This window comes from Lagenorhynchus albirostris, chromosome 19 (genome assembly GCF_949774975.1).
Source record: "Lagenorhynchus albirostris chromosome 19, mLagAlb1.1, whole genome shotgun sequence".
NCBI classification, from domain to species: Eukaryota; Metazoa; Chordata; class Mammalia; order Artiodactyla; family Delphinidae; genus Lagenorhynchus; species Lagenorhynchus albirostris.
The window spans coordinates 16,906,280-16,922,888 of record NC_083113.1 but is presented as its reverse complement, the minus strand read 5'-3'; the positions used below and the strand labels follow the sequence as shown (position 1 = coordinate 16,922,888).

The following is a 16,609-nucleotide window of genomic DNA, read 5'->3' as shown; positions in this document are numbered from 1 at the left end:
TTATTTTTATCGGGTACTAGGCTGGGCAGGCCCCAGCTCAGCCAAGCTTGGACAGCACCTGCAGTGCATCTGCCCGCCCTCTCTGGGCAGGTGTGCGCCAATCTGGCCCAGAGAGGCAGAGGGCTCCCTTGCCACCACCATCTCCATCAGGGCCCACCGAGGCCAGCGACTGGGCTGCAGGGAGTAGGCGGAAGTGGACCAGGCAGCAGGCAGTCCATATTTTGCAGCCAGGTGTCGAGTGCTGCCACAGGCTCTCCCCCAACCTGGCCCAGGCTCAGGATCCAGCAGCACGATCAGCTCCTCCAGCACTTCCAGCTCATCCAGGAGGCGAGACAGCGGCTGTGATTCCAGACTTGGCAGCTCTGGGAGACAAAGGGAGGGGTGAAGGGGAGGAAGCGCAAGCTTCCAGCCCACCTCCCCCCCTCCTTGGTGTATCCTCAACTAACCCCTGCCTAGGAGTGGAGGCAGAGGGACCTCCTTCCCTGAGTCCCCTGCCTCTGAAGCCTCCAGGGAGCCTGGAGGGGACAAGTGCAAGGAGAATAGGGTGTGGGTGTTGAGGTCGTTGCAAACCAAGCCAGGATAGGGGTGTTGGACAGCTTTCCCCTGGTGGTGGCGACGGCGGTGCCTTTGCAGGGCGAGCAGGAGAATTTCTGCTGAGGTCATGAGCAGAACCAGCACCAGGGACAGGTCAAAACTCCAACTCGGCCAGGCCTGCTGAGGGACTTTGTGCTCAGATGTCCACAGGAGACTGGAAATCGCCGGTAAGCTGGGCTCCTGGGAACTAAGGACGCTCAGCTTTCCACGTGTCAGGGGGCAGGGCTCCTTGTTAGGGACCGGCTTCTGGAAATAAAGTGGGAAGCAATGCCCTACTCCTGCCTCCTCAGCACAAACTTCCCATCCTTAAATCCCTCAATGGGACCACATCTCCGCCTGATCCTGCCCTCCCACCCCCCCACCCCGACTCCTTTAACCCCTGATACCATCAATACTGTGCCCCCATCCCTGTCCTCTTCAGTTAGGTTACACCCTCCCTTCCCTTGATACAGACGCCACCCATCCGACCCCAAGCCACGCTCCCCGCCCCCGCCCCACTCTGGCGGGCTGCACCTTGCCCAGGCTCTCCGGAGCCCAACCAGCACCTGTCTGCCGCGCCTCCGGGTCCCGCCGCGGCTCCCCAAGGAAGTGGGGGCCGTTGCTCCGCCGCCACAAGGGCTACATAGCTCCTCGCTGTTGGGGTTGCACTGCCCAGGAGGACACTCTTTGAAGGGGTGCGTTACGTGATTGCCCGCATCATCGGGCCCGCAGTTTTCCGAAAATTCGGTCTGGTGGGACACAGCGTCTCACGTGCAACCGCCAAACCTGCCTCCTCTGCGCTAGCTACGTGCTTTCCCCTTTGTCCTATCCCAGCAGTCCCCGCCCCTTGCACTGTACTCACCCAACCTATCAGCGGACGTGCCCATCTCTCTATCCCCCCCTCACCGCCCCCCCGCACACTAGCCCTGCCAGTCTCCCAACCTTCTCTACATAGGCCCCGCCCCTTTCATTCCCCCGCCCGCCTCTTCCTCGCCTCTCGGTTCCCGCCTGTCTAACCGGCCACACCCCTTAACCATGACCGTCTTAACTCACACTGTCCCTTTCTTCGCAGGCTCAGCCCCCCATCCCCACTTTGTCTACGTACGGCCCACCGCCCCCACCCCGAAGCAAGCCTCACGGGCCATACCTCACAGACCTCGCCCCTTCCCCCTTCCCTATCACCCCTTAACTCCGCCTGAACATATGCAAACGCCCAGTCCCGGCTCCTTACCCGAGCAGGGGGCGGCCCGAAGCGCTGCAAGCAGCTGCCACAGCACAGGTCCTCAGGGTTCCGGTACTCCGGCTGCAGTGCTGAGAGGCCTTCCTCGGCGCCGCCTGGGCCAGGAGCAGCACGGCAGCCAGGAGGAGGCATAGGGGCCCCATCCTGGCGGAGCCTGCCTTCTGGGGGGCCATGACCACAGGACTTCCTGCCACAGCACCTCTGCCGCACTTGCCAGGAAACCGGGGCAGAAGGAAGCAGTGGATGTGGGGGCATAGGATCCCCAGTCCCCTTTGGAAGCCAGGAATCTACTCTCCAGCCCCAGACCAGCTCCTGGCCCGTTATCAGAGCAGCCACAAGGCCTCAAGATGGCTACAGCGAGGACTCTGGAGCCGGACTGCGTGGATTTATATCCCATCTCTGCCATCTTCTTGCCCTCTCTTTTCCCATCTGTAAAATGGTATAATAGTACCTGTCTTAGAAGGTTATTGTGGAGATGTAAAACCATTACTGGAAGTAAAGCATTTAGAACACCTGGCACCTGGCACAGTGTAAGCTTAAGTATTAGGTACTACCTATTCCCATCTCAGGGCAGTGGGCATGGAGGACCCAGCCATCACCCACTGGAGACTCCCACCCAACTCCCAGCAATCTTACCTTAGCTCCTAACCCCAATCTCCTCCAGACTGGGAATCCTCTGACCTGCCACAACCAAGCATCTCCCCCTTGAGAATCCTCTGATGGACGTGCTGAAGTTTCAGCACAAAGGCAGCCCCACCCAACCAGTCCCACTTGGGGGTTTCTAGGACCCTGGGCATGCTGCTTTCCCACCTGTTGTTGTAAGTTTCTTGGCTGAGGTTGTGGCCAGAGCCCAGCCCTACTTCCCCTTTTCATCAGCAGATGTGGGGGTGGAAGGAAACCAGCCCACAGCCAGGCTCAAGCTAACAACGAAGCTCTAAACCCTCAATATAGAACTTTATTAGGGGCGGGGCGATAGAAGGTCCCTGTGTTGAAGGTATTACATCATGGAGACCCGGAGCATGGAAAAGATGGCACTAGGGAGTTAAGGGGGCTTTGAGGAGGGGTCCTGGCCAGGAACATATGTGCCTGCCAGGGGTGGAGGGCAAGGTCAGCATCTCAGAAATGGCCATGCCGGTGGTCTGGGGACCGTCGTCGATTTCTTTCTCGGGGACGGTGGCCAGTATGGGACCTTGGGGGTGACCTGGGGACAGGAGAGAGGAGGATCAGAGCCATGGGGATGGTGTGCAGATCCCCCAGTTCTGCCTCTCTGCTCTGGGATAAGGCATGGCACTTGATGAAGTAAGTAGAGTTCCTGGGGGTGGCCTCAGGATAGGTGCACAGGGGCTGACCTCAGGATTAGAGATCCAGGATGGACTTGGGTTTGGGGTTCAGGCTGGTTTGGGGGTTGGGACTTAGGTGCTCGTCTTCAGATGGGGCTCAGGGCTAGTTTTAGGGCACAAAAGGCTTGAGACACTTATTGGGGCACAGGATCAGATTCATTTCAGGATACAGGGGCCTTGGGATACGAGAAGTCTTGGCAGGCTGGTCCTGTGGTACCTGCGCCTGGGTCCCCGCCCATAGAGCTGCTGCCGGAGGTTGCGGGAGATAGGTCGCAGGTGCATGAAGTTGCAGAAACCACCCCGGGTACACTCCCTGGGTAAAGCATGGATGGACGGATGAGGCCATTGTCACTGACAGCCCCCTCAACTCATACACAGAAGTCTGGGACTCCAAGTGCCCATCCCACCCCTGCACTACCATACCCCATCTCATACTGCCGACAGCACGACTCCCGGAAGTCAGTGACGGGAGACAGCTCGGCATGCACAGCCTGCCCGTTGAACCAGCGGTTATTGAGTTCAGCGACTGCCCGCTCTGCATCCTCCTCGCGCCGAAACTGAGGGAAAGTCGGTCAGGGTCAGCAATCAAACTCAGAAATCAGGGGATTAGCTAGCAGCTCAGGGTCTGGACTGGATTTAGTGAAGGACCTCAAGCTGTGAGGCTTCAGCGGTGGCCGTTAGGCATTGAAATGCCTCCACCTCTAGGCTCTAATGGGGAGACAGCAGGCACCTTGACATAAACATTGCCCACGAGGTGATCCCCCAGGTTGTCGCACACATTCATCTCTTCAATCTCCCCGTACTTCTCCTGCAGTTCCGTGAACACTTCCTGTGGAAGACCACGGGGAACTCAGCTGCACTGCTGGCCCACAGGAAACTGAACCCACCCCTGCCAACCCTCACCTCGAAGAAGTTATCATAGTGTTCTTGCACCTCCACGTCGCTCACGTGACCTGGTGGAGCGGGGCAGGGTGGAATCAGGGCGTGGCCTGCTGGGAGCTGTCCGCCCTGCCCCCAAGACAGGTCCCTCACTCACAGTGCGATCCGTCTGCGGTTTGGGCGGTGTTCTGTGGATTCCGGTACAGGTTGAGCAGCACTATGGTCTGAACAGAATTTAAAGGGGGCGGGGCCTGAGCTCAGAAGGCGGGACTATATGCAGAGGGATTGGGTATGAAGGTTGGGGGTGAGACCTTGAACCAGAGAAAAAGCATAAGCATCTTGAGTGCAACAGCAACGCCTGTCCCTCAGAAAACCAGAAGAGGGGATACCTAGCAGTGAGGGACAGCCCAGGGGTGTGGTCTTTACGTACGGGGGCGTGGCCAAGTTCCTGGGAGAAGGGCCTGAAGGTTGGGAGAGGAACCTGCAGAGCTCCGACAAGAAAAACGCCGGGCGGTAGGGTGGGCCCTAGAAATCCGGAAAAGGCGGGACCTCGTGATGGTGGACAACAGAAAGGGAATGGACAGGAAGTTAACCCCCCAGGCTCCGTGCCGGGTCTCACCTGGCTGAAAGTCGGTTTGTTGTGAAGCCGGGAGCACCGGTCCCCGTGCCGGCAGGCCCCGATCTTAAAGTAAAAAGAGCAGTTAACCCTGGAAGAGGTGCAGAGACAGAGGTGAACCGAGGGCCGGGGAGCCGGACACCCCAGAAACACCGCCCCACGCCGCCCAGCCACCAGGGAACCAAGTGCCTCGTCCTCGGGCTCCCGAGGGGCCACTCCCTGCGCCCGTTCTCACTTGTCCTTCTCAGTCCCGAATATCGAAGCTAAATATTCGGCCATTTTTACCCGAACCCTCCAACTATGTCTGCTATTACGTCACTTCCGTTGCTTAAGGGCATTGGGAAATGTAGTTCTTCGCGGCCTCCGGACACTCAGAAACTCCCTAGTGCGCTTGCGTGACAGAGGCTCTCACCCTCCCCGCGGACTCACCCACTGGAGTTTCCTGAAAGCGCATGCGTGCAGCGTTGCCTGACCAAAAAGACTACAAGGTCCAGAGACGCTTGCGGCATCTCGCGCAAAAGTCCGTAGTTGAAAGTGGCAAAGGGGTCCAAACAGGAGGAAGTAAGACTCCACTGGTGAGTTAGGGGTCGTCTCCGTACCCCAATAAACATAAAGAGCGTCTCAACCCAGTCAGCTTGCTGGTGGGGGCGGGGGTGCCCTTCTTTCAGAAAACCCACCCTTCAATTTCTCTCCCTTTTGTCGTAATAGGGGCGTGGTTGTTTGTGATCCTTGCATCTGTCACTTAGGGTCAGGGCTTGGGTCTTGCCCTGAAGACCCTCGGAAGACCCGGCCCCAGCGCAACTATGAACTTGGAGCGGGTGTCCAACGAGGAGAAGTTGAACCTGTGCCGGAAGTACTACCTGGGTAAGGGCTGATATCTTAGGGTCCCCGGAGAAGAGAGGGGACGGGACTAGAGCGCCTGGGGGCCTGGATTCTTGGGTCTAGAGGATGAAGTGGCTGGGGACGCCGACTCCTGGGTCCCAAGAGAGGAAGGGCCTGGGTCCTGAGGAAGGAGGAGACTGGGGCCTCTATTTCTGGGTCCCAAGAGAGGAGGGGAGTTGGGGGCCTGGTCTCCTGGTCCTGCCGAAAAGATGGTTGAGGACTCAGATTCCTGGATCCCGGGGAGGAGTCAGGATTCTTGAATCCCTGATAGCAGAGATCTCCATTTGAATTTGGGTATGGGAGAGGACCTTCCAAATTGGTCAGCTACGTGGGTGTTGGGAGGATCCTCATTGCCTTAAGTCCCAGCTTATTTTCTTCTCTTTAGGTGGGTTTGCTTTCCTGCCTTTTCTCTGGTTGGTCAACATCTTCTGGTTCTTCCGAGAGGCCTTCCTTGTCCCGGCATACACAGAACAGAGCCAAATCAAAGGCTGTGAGTCCAGGGCACAGATGAAGGGAGGCCATCGGGTGTGGGGAGGGGGTCTCTGGGAGCCTTGGTGGGAAGGGACAATGGAGGTTCCAGAATTCTGGGACTCTGTGGAAGAGAAGAGAGGGCCGGTCTCGGGGAGACCAGAGAGCAGGTGGTGGCCAACCTTTCCCCTCCTGTTCCCTCTTACAGATGTCTGGCGCTCAGCTGTGGGCTTCCTCTTCTGGGTGATTGTACTCACCACTTGGATCACTATCTTCCAGATCTACCGGCCACGTTGGGGCGCCCTTGGGGACTACCTCTCCTTCACCATACCCCTGGGTACCCCCTGACAACTTCTGCACAGGCCTGAGGACCAGGATGGGCTCCTCTTCTCCAAGCCCACTCTCAAGCCCCTAAGACTTGTTCCTATCTCCTGTGTTCTCTGCTGACATCCCCTAATAAAGGACCCTAATTCTCAATATTGACTTCCTGGGATCTTTTGGAGGTTGAAACTTAAAATGATTATTAATATTCAGAAACATTTATTGATTGCTTACTTTGTGCTAGGCTTAGTGCTTCATACATGATGCGCATTAGTTCACTGTATACTACTCATAACCCTTCAAAAATAGGAACTTTCTTGCTTGGGAACCCTATTGTACAGATCTGGAACCAAGGAAGGAATAATACTTCCATTACTAGGGACTGTCATCCTGTACAGGTAGTATGTGAATTTGAAAACATTACTTCGCCCTCATTATTCTTATCGGAAGTGTGGATCACAATGCTACCCCCTAGAATTTATCTATGCCAAGGCACATGTGGTAAATGGAAGTTCCTCATTTTCTGAAGGAGATTGTCTTTAGCAATAGACATGTATTCAAGAGATTTATTAGAGGAGGTTTCCTTGATCCTCCTATTTAAAATTTCAGTCCCCACCTTGGCACCCCCTGTGGAGCCCTACATCAAGGACACCCTACATCAAGGACACCGGACAAAAACTCTGGAATTAACCGAGCCCCCATAGCAACTGTTGCCATGGCCTCTCCTAATCTAAACCGGACAGCCCCCCACCCCGACTCCATATTAGGTAAAATATTCACCATGTAGTAACCTTGTAGCTTCCTGACCAATCACCTAATGCCATCCTGCTCGCAAGATTTTTCTTTGTCTCGAGGCTATAAAAGTTGGCTGCCAGCCCACACAGGAGGTTGACTTTCCCTGCCTACCAGGAAGTTGGCCCGCTGTTCTTGCAGCGACCCTTCTCTTTAATAAACTCTATCTTCCTTACATTCTGCCTTGTGCCTGGAAATTCTTTTCCAACCCGCGCTCGGGCCACCACACTCCCTATGTCTCTTTCAGGCTATATCCTTTCTCCTCTTACATTTCATTTAAAATATTCTACTTGTTTATTGTTCGTCTTCCATCCTCTAAAATATAAGCTCATTAGGGCAAGGATTTTTGTCCATTTTGTTCACTGCGGTGTCCCCAGTACCTAGAGTACCTGGCTCAGGTACTTAATATTTGCTAAGTGAATGAGGCTGCACGTTAAAAGAGTTTAACAGGTAGCTGGCACCTAGTGAGTGCTTAGTTAAGAGGGAACCCAGCCTAGCCCCAGAATTGTTTTCCTCTTAGGGACCAAGAGAGACTCCCACGGTTAAATAACTCCTGTTAAATAGCCAAATTTGTGTTACTCAAATCTTCTAATACTATAAGTGCCAAGCAGCCTCGCGACGCTCTGATCCTTGGTCTCCCACCGTGCCTCGCGCGGCGCAGGCGCCCTTGCTTCGGCTGAGTCTCGGGAGCTAGAACTACACCTCCCAGGAAGCGCCCTGGGATATTGTTGGTTTGTTTCCGGAAACCTGGACCACCCCCACCCCAGAAAGGTGGGACTTAGAGCTGGGAACCGACAGCGGCAGCTGTGAATTGGCCAGGGTACGAGATTGACGGTTGCATTGACTAATGGAAACAAGGGACTGCCGAAGGGCCCGCCCACAGAAGGTGAACTGGAGGAGGTGGCGGCTTCCGCGGCCGTCGCGGCCGGACACTGCTCAGGGCGGAGGACTGCCCACACACGAAGCTTGCCTTTGACTTCTCCCCGTCTGCCTCTGGCCTTGACTTGTGACCGTAGGCTCTTTTGGGCTTCTCTGACCCAGCTAGCCAGACCCCAGACCCCAACCATGTTCCCGGTGAAGGTGAAAGTGGAGAAATCAGGTGAGGACCCCGAGGTCGGGGGCCTGTAGGGGAGCACCGGACTGATCAGGGTGTGGGAGTCCCTATAGACGGCATTATCGCGATAAGGCGTACTACGCGACTTCTCCCCGCAGCCCATCTGACTATCGCTGTCAGGCATCGAGCGATTCCTGCCACCTTGATACCCTCCCGGTGTGTGTTCAGGATAGCTTTGAGGTTGAATGGTGGTGACTCAGGCAGTGGTGTGGTGCGGTAAGACATGGGGATCCCGAGCCGTGTGACTCAAAGAAGGACTCTTTTCTCCGTTTCCCCATTTCTCGCAGTGGTCATGAGTCCAGCATTTGCTGAGCACCTGAAGTACGGGAAAGCTTTTAATCCTCGTAGTCACTGTATCCCAATAATCCTAGGACGTGGGAAATGTGGTAGATGGGGAAACTGAATCTGAGAGAGAGGAAGTCATTTTGGGTTGGGGCCAAGCTTGATGGGAACCCAGGACTGGCACGTTAAGGGTGGTGGGAGAGGCATGGAATCCAGACAACAAAATAATACTAAAATGACGTGAGATGTTAAATGCTATAAGTGGTAATGAAACGAAACAGGAGAAGGTAGGGAGATCAGGAGTGAGGCCAGGTGAGGGAGAGAGCGATGAGGATAAGTGAGGGAACAGCAAATCTGACAAAGGAAATAGCTTTGAAATAGCGGAGAGGTGAAAGCCTTGTCTGGAGTGTTCAAGGGTCAGCACGGAGGCCAGTGTGGCTGGAGCAGAGCGAGTGATGTATAAAGTGTGAGGAGATGAGAGCAAAGGTGGGGGGTGGGCAGGTCTTTGGCTTTTGCTCTGAGGGAAATGGGGAGCCAAGGGAGGGTTTTGAACCAAGGAGGGAGTTTTACAAGACGGCCCCCCAGATGCCAAAAAATGCCCCAAAAATCGTGGGTGGAAAAGTGAAGGGGGCCTGACCATAACAAAATAATGGTGAGGAAGGAGTAGGCAGGGTCATGGAGGCCTGTGAACACCAGGCTGAAACACTCAGACTCTGCCCCAGGGGGGCACTGCAGAGTCGTGGAGGGTTCTAAGCAGGGAAGGATCAGGGTCAGGTTTGGGTTTAGGAAGATTCCCCTGGCCACCTTGTGGAGGGTTCATTAGAAGGGGAGACTGAGGCTGGGAGCCCAGGGGGAGGGAGGGAAAGGACCCGGGTGGGCAGACTAGGGAGGGGGGAAGGGGGAGAGACACTCAGGGGACCAAGTGGACAGGCCATGGGGTGGGCGGGGGAGGGAGAGAAGTGACCTTGTTGAGGCCCAGGGAGGGATGGGGTGACAGTGTGGATAAACCTGAGAAGGGGGTCCAGGAAAAGGGATAAGTTTAGAGAGACACTGAGGCCAGTGTGGGACCCAGTAGGTAGCAGGAGCCTGGGGGATATCAAAGGGAAAGTGTCCAGGGTCAGGAGAGAAACAAGGACTAGGGAAAGAGAGGTGGGCATGATCCACACCTTGGCTCCTAACTAAGGCTCTTTGCTAGAATCTCAGCTGCCCCCAGCCCTGCATCCCCACCCTGTCTCTCCTCTGAGTCATGTCTCCTGGTCTCTTCAGGAAGTCTCAGGGCTGGCAAAGCATGTCCCCAAGTGTCCTTCCAGGCTCTGAGTGCTGGGTCAGAGCTCCTACTAGTTGGAAGAGAAGAGTGAACACCCCACAAGAGTAAGAGGGGAATATTTATAACATCATCACCTACTTATGTTCCGTGATGAAGAGAGGCAAACACACAGGCTGACAGGGCCAGGCAGGGGCTGTGGCATGTAGGAAGGTGGGCCCAGATCTCATTTCCTGGGGGAAAAAAAGCCAAAAATGGGTATTTGAGATGAAATCTCCCAATTATTAAATGTAGTCATCTTATTCAGATTTAACTCAGATTTAAAATAACACAACTACCTCAGCCAAACAGAGCACATCTGGCGGCTGGATTCTGCACCCAGTTTGAGTCCGTGCCTTATAACTTCAGCTGTGGAGCCAGATGACCTGGGTGCAAATCCTCAGCCTTGCGATTTCCTAGCTGTGTGACTTTGGGCAAGTAGCCTAACATCTCTGTGCCTCAGTTTCATCATTTTTAAAATGGGGATAAACATCATATTTACCTGCCAGGGTTATTGTGAAAACTCAGTGGGTTAATATGTGTGATGTGCTTGGAACAGTGCTTGGCACATAATAAGCACTCTATATATGTTACTCGTTATTATTGCATCCTGCTAAGAGATTCATATACAACATAGGTTTGTTTAAACCTCAAAACAGTCCTAGCAGGTAGATACCATTCGGAGACCCATTTTCGAGATGAGGAAACAGGCTCAGTGAGGTAAGGTGATTCACCTTAGGTCACACATGAGCATGTGGGTCAGCCCTGGAAGCCAGAGCTCTTGCTCATCATTTCAATAGTCTCTGCCCACTGTACCCTCCCAGCATGCCTGGGCCTGACCGAAGGATTGGATACACATGCCCTTCCCCGGCCCAGTGGCTGCCCACCTGCCGTGGGCCTGGGAAGTGACTCCTCGGTACCCTCTTCCCCAGAGTTGGAGATGGCAAAGGCCCGGAACCAACTGGATGCTGTTCTGCAGTGTCTGCTGGAGAAGAGTCACATGGACAGGTTGGGACCTGGCCCAGCATGGGGTCATAGGGAGTCGGGGGCCCTGGGTGGGACCCCAGAGGCTGGCTTAGGGAGGAAGGGGCCCAATGGATGAGGCCACTGGGTGCCTTCCCACCCTGGGCCCTTGGAACCCTGAGCCTACAGTTCTCCTCTGCTACCAGGGAGCGTCTGGATGAGGAAGCTGGGAAGACCCCCTCAGACACCCACAACAAGTAAGTTTTATTGATGGGATCTGTGTTTGAGGGTTTGTGGTAGATAACTTCTTTCCTCATCCAAGCCCTGACCACCCTGCCCCATGCTTTCTCCACCACACTCCTAACCACTCTCCGTGTACAAAGGCCCTGGGGCAGCAGAAGCTTAGGTCCCCTGATGATGCCACCTCGGGCCCCGGTGTGGGGGGAACACAAGGCCTAAGGAGTTGGTGGCGTCTATATGAGCTTGATCACAGTACCCCAAGGGTGCCCTTTGGGGGGTTTTGAGCAGGCATTTGTTCAAGGGTAAGCCTGCTGACGCCCTGTCTCTCCCCACAGGGATTGCTCCATCACGGCCAGCGGCAAACGGTAAGGTGGCAGGGGCCCCAGCCAGCTGATGAGAGGTCCTCAGTCCCCACCCCGGTCCTGAAATTCTCCCTCCCCACACAGGCCATCTGCCCGATTCCCCCATCAGCGGAGGAAGAAGAGGAGGGAGATGGATGAGGGGCTGGCCGAGGGAGGGCCACAGCGATCCAGTGAGTAGTCGGTGGCCCTGGAGGGCAGGCAGTGATGGCGGTCTACGTGACGATATTCATACCCCTCCCACTCTCACCACCCTAGACTCGTACGTGATCAAGCTGTTTGACCGGAGCGTGGACTTGGCTCAGTTCAGTGAGAACACACCGCTGTACCCAATCTGCCGAGCCTGGATGCGCAACAGCCCCACAGTGCGCGAGCGTGAACACTCACCCAGTTCACCGCTGCCCCCACTGCCTGAGGATGAGGAGGTGGGATGGGTGGTGGGCCCCCGCCCAGCAGCCAGGGAGGGCAGTGGGTAGACAGTCGCAAGGTACCTTCCCCCCAAGCAAATGGGATAGACAAGCATAGGTCTCTGTGTCTCTCGGGTAACTCCTGGATCCGGTGAGGTACACAGATAGGAACCTTTAGGCCAGGGGAATGGTTGGAGTGCCCCAGAGCAGACAGACGTGGCTATCCGGTCTGGGAGGGAGAGGGGACAGGGTTCCTCTGGGCAAATAGATGTGACCTCCAAGATCAGGGGTTCCCAAGAGCTGGGGGACTGGGCAGGGGTTCTTAGTGCAAACAGGTGTAGCCACCTGGCCTAGGGGAGCAGATGGGGACCCCTTGGGCTGGGAATGGAAGTCTCCATAGATAGAGGTCTGTGTGCTGGGCAGGAGTAATTGAGGAGATCCCTGAGTTGGATAGGAGAAAACAGGGATCATTGGAGCAGACACACATGACTCCTAAGTACAGGTCCCTGGTGAGACCCTCATGTCTTTTGTCACTGGGAAAGGAAGGAGGTGTGAAATGTGTGCCCCTGGCCCTCTTCTCTGACTCTCTTGGGCTTGGTGTGGGGTCCTGTATCCTCAGGGTTCAGAGGTCACCAACAGCAAGAGTCGTGATGTGTATAAGCTGCCTCCACCCACAGCTCCCGGACCACCCGGAGATGCCTGTAGATCCCGAATTCCATCCCCACTGCAGCCTGAGACCCAGGGTACCCCTGATGATGAGGTGGGTGTGCAAGGCCAGCCTGGGGCAATGGGGCAGGAGTTGTGGGGCTCGGGCGTGGCCACCCAGCCTGGCCTCTCTGTCCATGCAGCCCTCTGAGCCTGAGCCCTCACCCTCCACACTCATCTACCGAAACATGCAGCGCTGGAAACGCATCCGCCAGAGGTGAGCATCCCCCAAATGCTTGTTCCCTGTGGCCTGTGCTCCAACTGCTGAGTCCTCCCTCTGCCTTCCCCCCACCCCAACTGCAGGTGGAAGGAGGCATCCCATCGGAACCAGCTTCGTTACTCAGAAAGCATGAAGATCCTACGGGAGATGTACGAGCGACAGTGATGTTCCCCTCTCCCCACCCCCACCCCAATAAACATTCCCCTCCTCCACACTGGCCTCCGCTTTCTCCAGCCCATCCTTCCCGGATCAGACATAAAGAAGTTGGCACAGTTCTAGCACATTTATTGGGGGAGTGAGGAGACGGGGCATCAGGGAATTTGAGGCGAGAGAAAGATTGTGGGGAATCAAAGAAAGTGGCTGCTTGGTTGGGTCTTGGAGAATAAGGGGAGGGGTGTGGAAGGTGGATATGTGGTTGGAGACTTGGGGGTCAAGACAGTGACTGGGGGGTTCTGGTTAGAGCTGGGCGTAGGGGCCTAGGACATCCGTGCAGAGTCTGAGGAGATGGGATGGGTATCTGTACAGTGTGAGGTTGAGGGTCCTGGTTGGCCTAGAATAGGTGTACAAGGGTGGGGGTCAGAAAAGGGGTTCAAGAGTCTGGGGGTGGCTGGCTGAGGTTTCAAGTTAGAAGATGGGTTGGGGGGAGAGAGTGAGGAGAAGTGGAGTATCTGGTTGGAATGAGGGGAAGGACCCAGAGTCTTGGGGACCAGGCCAGGAAGGTCCAGGGTGGGAGGTCTGTGCAGAGTCTGGGACATTTGAGGGGAAGCAGGGGCTTATGCTTGACTAGCCTAGGCCTACCTAGGGTGGGGGCAGGTCTATCTACACCATAATCTTGGGTGGGGGGGGGACTGAAACGGGGTGTGGAGATGTTTTCCTAGAGAAGTCAGAAGGAAATAGGGAGTTTGGAGTGGGGTTCTATGCCAAGCGGGGTCAGTGGGGATGGGAGACTGTAGGCTGAGAGCCTGTGCTTGTAGGGTCTGGAAGCCAGAGAGGTGTTGGGAGGTTTGAAAACAGGAGAGTGTGTGAGAGAGGGAGTGTCAGCGGAAAGGTCTAGGTTATCAAGGCTGAGTCTAGGTTGGAAGGTTCAAGGCAGATCCCAGATTGGGTGGGCGGGTAGTCTTGGCGCGCTCGGGATATCTGGCTAGGCGGAGTCAGGTCGGCTTTAAAAGTGCGGTGGAGGGGCCTCAGGCGGCTCCCAGGGTTCAAGCGTGCCCTGGCTCCTACTTGCCGGCAGCCGCTGGCGGCGACGGCAGTGGAGCCTGGGCCGGAGCAGGTGCGGCCTGGATGGAAAGGACGCCCTCAGGGGACAGCGCGGACGTCACGGCCGCAGGGTCCACGCCAGGCGGCAAGCGGTAGCGGCGGTGAAACTCGCGCGCGATGTATCCGTGCTCATCCTGGAGGGAAAGAGGCTTGAGGGGCTCGGCCCATTCCCTGTAGATGCCCCGCCCCTCCGGTCTGCGGATCCCGCGTACTTGTTCTGGCCCCGCCCCCGCCAGCGGGCTCACCGGGCGCTCCTCGTGGCGCGCGTGCACCTCCACGTGGTCGCCAACCACCTTGACGGCGATTTCCTCCGGTGAGAAGTGCTTCACATCCAGCAGCACCGAGAAATGCCCGGGGTCGGTCGATACCTGTGCACAGCCCGATAGTCATTGGGCGGGGCGAGGCTCCGGGGACCCAGAAAGGCCCCTCCCCTTGGTTCTCCGTTGGTTCCGGTGCTGCAGCTGTTCCTGGCCTCTGGAACTGGGGCGTCCCCTTTCCTACACGTAGCCACCGAGGACCTCTTCGCCCAGAATAACTGAGATCATCCCTCCCCTTGTGGCCACTGGGATTCCCCTCTCATCCAGAGTGATGAGGCCCCCTTACCCTGCAAGGTCAGGGACCTCCGTCCTCACGGGGTAAGGCCTGCCCTCTCCCCCAGTGTCAGCAACGCCGTAGTCAGCGTGTCCTTCTGAACACTGCTCAGCCCCCTTCCCCTCAGAGCCCCAGGGGCCCTTAGTGCGCCACCCCCGCCAGAAATCGTCAAGATGCCTCCTCCCACAGTCTCCCCTTTCTACCCTCCCACTCGAGTCACGGGATTGCTTGAGCCCTCAGTAGTTACCAGTACTCCTCCCCCACTTCTGAGTGGCCAGACCCCCCTTTCTCAAGTCACAGGACCCTCCCTCCCCTCTACCTCTCCAGGAGACATACAGTCACCACAGTCTCCAAACTCTCTTCCTCAGGAATAACAAAATATTCCCTCCCCTCGGGAGGCACTGGTAACCCCACGCCCTTCAGAATGACTGGGCTCCCCCTTTTTCCCAGATTCCCTGGGTCCCCAGCCTCCTTCAGAATCACCAAGACTTCCCTCAGAGTGACCGCCCCCACCCAATTACTGACCCAGCCCTTACACTCCCTCTCGAAGCTGAGACCCTCCTCAGACTGACGGGGACCTCCTACCCCTTTCAGTAACCTGAACTCCGAGAATCCATACTCAGGGAACTCCGGAAGCCCCTCTGAGGGGCCGGACTCTCTGGCCCGCTCAAAGTCAAGGGACATTCCTTCACCCCCCGCAGGGTGACCGGGGACCCCAGCCTTGGAAGTAGACGGGTTACCGCCCCTCCCCCAGGCCTGGCACCTGGGCGGTAGGCAGCGCCACGCTGGGTGCGCGCAAGTAGTAGGGGGCCAGCGCGGCGGGGCAGAGCGCAGCCAGCTCGGCCTCCAGCAGCCCCTCGCCGAAGCGCTGGTCGAAGAGGCGCCCGGGTGCCGAAAGCCCGGGCAACGGGGCCGAGGCGCGGCGCAACCAAGACGGCTGCACAGGCACCGGGATCTCCATCGTGCTCCGCCGCCGCCCTAGGCTTCGCAGTGCCCCAGCGGGTGCCGCCGCTGCTTTATAGTACGCTCTGTGTCCGCCCCTCGGCGGGCCGCCCGGGGACGTTGGGACTGCGGCCAGAGCCGGCCATTAATAGAGCCTTATTTAGACAGCCCAACAATGACTTGGCCATTTATTAAGCGCCTGCTGAATGCCAGGGAGGTATCATTCCCCAATTTTCCGAAAGGAAAACTAAAGCTGAGGAGGCGGAGCCTTGCCAGAGTGGGGTGCAAGCGTGGCGTTTGGGATCCACGGCCTGAGAAACCCACCAAAGAATTCCCAGTCCCTTTAATCCACCCCCGCCCCAAAGGCGCTCTGAGGATGACGCAGATGGCGGTCTTAGGAGCAGATTCCTGGGTACAGGGAATGCGGTAGCTGGGCCAGGCTGTCAGGAGGACACAGAACAGACCCTATTCCCATCTCAGCAGGGCCCTGGTCCCAGCCTAAGCCGGGCCTAATTCTGTGCGTCTGACTCAGCCTCGGGTGCATAGGACAGCGGGGTCTGCCAGGTGAGCAGCGGCCAGGGGGCGCGGGCAAGAACAGTCCAGGCTGGCCCCCCTAGGGCAGCGCGCCGGGGCCCAAAATAGCTCATTTTGATCCAGCCACCTCGGCCAGGAGCCCAGGCCTGGCATCTGGCGCAACCAGCTGCTCCTGGAGCAAGACGGAAGTGCTTAGATGACGGGGTGGGACTGGTAGGCTGCTGGACTGATGGAGGGACGGCGGTTAGAGAGGGCATAGACGCCCTTATTGCCCCTGCAACGGGAAAAGCCGTAGTTAGACTGAAATCTGGATGAGATTTACGCAGCAAGAGGGGGAGTGGCCAGAATACACGAGTACAGGAAAGCAAGAGTGCATTGGAACCCCTCCTAACCGCGAGCCCAGTCTCAGCTCCTTTCAATTGGTCCACGGACTTGCCAATTACTGCAGCTCGCTACGGTTCTCCAATTAAACATGCTCTCTCATTCACGTTACAGCCAACCAATTGTGAGACACCTCCCTTTGGCCACCGTCCAATTACTTTTATTTTCCTATCATTCGTCGCCTTGGAGGCCGCTCT

At 56.7% G+C, this 16,609-nt stretch overlaps 5 protein-coding genes across 10 annotated transcripts; 2 read left to right on the top strand and 3 right to left on the bottom strand.

Moving 5' to 3' along the window:
- Positions 1–16: 16 nt before the first annotated feature.
- IGFLR1 (IGF like family receptor 1) lies at positions 17–3,311 on the bottom strand. Its single transcript, XM_060131593.1, is given in 6 exon segments — positions 17–90; positions 93–362; positions 447–840; positions 1,140–1,322; positions 1,805–1,875; positions 1,878–3,311. Coding segments are annotated over 6 exon segments (1,101 nt in total). The 5' UTR covers positions 1,987–3,311.
- On the bottom strand, positions 2,749–4,972 carry U2AF1L4 (U2 small nuclear RNA auxiliary factor 1 like 4). 3 transcript variants are annotated; one of them, XM_060131594.1, is made up of 8 exons: positions 4,884–4,967; positions 4,652–4,739; positions 4,190–4,256; positions 4,057–4,106; positions 3,884–3,982; positions 3,577–3,710; positions 3,371–3,466; positions 2,749–3,014 (listed from the first exon to the last, which is right to left on the bottom strand). In XM_060131594.1, exons 1-8 carry the CDS (start codon positions 4,925–4,927, stop codon positions 2,930–2,932), a joined length of 663 nt encoding a protein of 220 aa, XP_059987577.1. In that variant the 5' UTR covers positions 4,928–4,967; the 3' UTR covers positions 2,749–2,929. The 3 variants fall into 3 exon arrangements, with proteins under 3 accessions (XP_059987577.1, XP_059987579.1, XP_059987578.1); XM_060131596.1 differs by lacking the exon at positions 3,884–3,982 and having other exon boundaries at positions 4,884–4,972; XM_060131595.1 differs by lacking the exon at positions 3,371–3,466 and having other exon boundaries at positions 4,884–4,968.
- A 128-nt stretch (positions 4,973–5,100) lies between these two features.
- On the top strand, positions 5,101–6,475 carry PSENEN (presenilin enhancer, gamma-secretase subunit). 2 transcript variants are annotated; one of them, XM_060131597.1, is made up of 4 exons: positions 5,101–5,223; positions 5,395–5,512; positions 5,916–6,020; positions 6,207–6,475. In XM_060131597.1, exons 1-4 carry the CDS (start codon positions 5,101–5,103, stop codon positions 6,344–6,346), a joined length of 486 nt encoding a protein of 161 aa, XP_059987580.1. In that variant the 3' UTR covers positions 6,347–6,475. The 2 variants fall into 2 exon arrangements, with proteins under 2 accessions (XP_059987580.1, XP_059987581.1); XM_060131598.1 differs by having other exon boundaries at positions 5,136–5,223; positions 5,357–5,512.
- Positions 6,476–8,004: 1,529 nt separating this feature from the next.
- On the top strand, positions 8,005–12,916 carry LIN37 (lin-37 DREAM MuvB core complex component). Of its 2 annotated transcripts, XM_060131637.1 has the most exons (9): positions 8,006–8,210; positions 10,743–10,818; positions 10,980–11,030; positions 11,349–11,378; positions 11,460–11,545; positions 11,631–11,797; positions 12,399–12,539; positions 12,628–12,701; positions 12,788–12,916. In XM_060131637.1, exons 1-9 carry the CDS (start codon positions 8,177–8,179, stop codon positions 12,867–12,869), a joined length of 741 nt encoding a protein of 246 aa, XP_059987620.1. In that variant the 5' UTR covers positions 8,006–8,176; the 3' UTR covers positions 12,870–12,916. The 2 variants fall into 2 exon arrangements, with proteins under 2 accessions (XP_059987621.1, XP_059987620.1); XM_060131638.1 differs by lacking the exons at positions 10,980–11,030; positions 11,349–11,378 and having other exon boundaries at positions 8,005–8,210.
- A 56-nt stretch (positions 12,917–12,972) lies between these two features.
- On the bottom strand, positions 12,973–15,556 carry HSPB6 (heat shock protein family B (small) member 6). Of its 2 annotated transcripts, none has more exons than XM_060131639.1 (3): positions 15,319–15,556; positions 14,177–14,332; positions 12,973–14,098 (listed from the first exon to the last, which is right to left on the bottom strand). In XM_060131639.1, exons 1-3 carry the CDS (start codon positions 15,514–15,516, stop codon positions 13,925–13,927), a joined length of 528 nt encoding a protein of 175 aa, XP_059987622.1. In that variant the 5' UTR covers positions 15,517–15,556; the 3' UTR covers positions 12,973–13,924. The 2 variants fall into 2 exon arrangements, with proteins under 2 accessions (XP_059987622.1, XP_059987623.1); XM_060131640.1 differs by having other exon boundaries at positions 14,210–14,332.
- Between the last annotated feature and the right edge of the window lie 1,053 nt (positions 15,557–16,609).

Bases quoted from the DNA above. Each gene is read 5' to 3' on its own strand.
- U2AF1L4 (XM_060131594.1), bottom strand. From the start codon at position 4,927: ATGGCCGAATATTTAGCTTCGATATTCGGGACTGAGAAGGACAA. The intron at 3,983-4,056 runs GTGAGGGTTGGC...GGTCTTCCACAG, and splicing joins ACTATGATAACTTCTTCGAG to GAAGTGTTCACGGAACTGCA. The intron at 3,015-3,370 runs GTACCACAGGAC...TCCTGTCCCCAG, and splicing joins GGGCGGGGACCCAGGCGCAG to GTCACCCCCAAGGTCCCATA.
- HSPB6 (XM_060131639.1), bottom strand. From the start codon at position 15,516: ATGGAGATCCCGGTGCCTGTGCAGCCGTCTTGGTTGCGCCGCGCCTCG. The intron at 14,333-15,318 runs GTGCCAGGCCTG...GGCTGTGCACAG, and splicing joins TGGCGCTGCCTACCGCCCAG to GTATCGACCGACCCCGGGCA. The intron at 14,099-14,176 runs GTACGCGGGATC...CTTTCCCTCCAG, and splicing joins CGGGGGCGGGGCCAGAACAA to GATGAGCACGGATACATCGC.
- PSENEN (XM_060131597.1), top strand. From the start codon at position 5,101: ATGCGTGCAGCGTTGCCTGACCAAAAAGACTACAAGGTCCAGAGACGC. The intron at 5,224-5,394 runs GTGAGTTAGGGG...TCTGTCACTTAG, and splicing joins GAGGAAGTAAGACTCCACTG to GGTCAGGGCTTGGGTCTTGC. The intron at 6,021-6,206 runs GTGAGTCCAGGG...TCCCTCTTACAG, and splicing joins ACAGAGCCAAATCAAAGGCT to ATGTCTGGCGCTCAGCTGTG.
- LIN37 (XM_060131637.1), top strand. From the start codon at position 8,177: ATGTTCCCGGTGAAGGTGAAAGTGGAGAAATCAG. The intron at 8,211-10,742 runs GTGAGGACCCCG...CCTCTTCCCCAG, and splicing joins GGTGAAAGTGGAGAAATCAG to AGTTGGAGATGGCAAAGGCC. The intron at 11,379-11,459 runs GTAAGGTGGCAG...CTCCCCACACAG, and splicing joins ATCACGGCCAGCGGCAAACG to GCCATCTGCCCGATTCCCCC.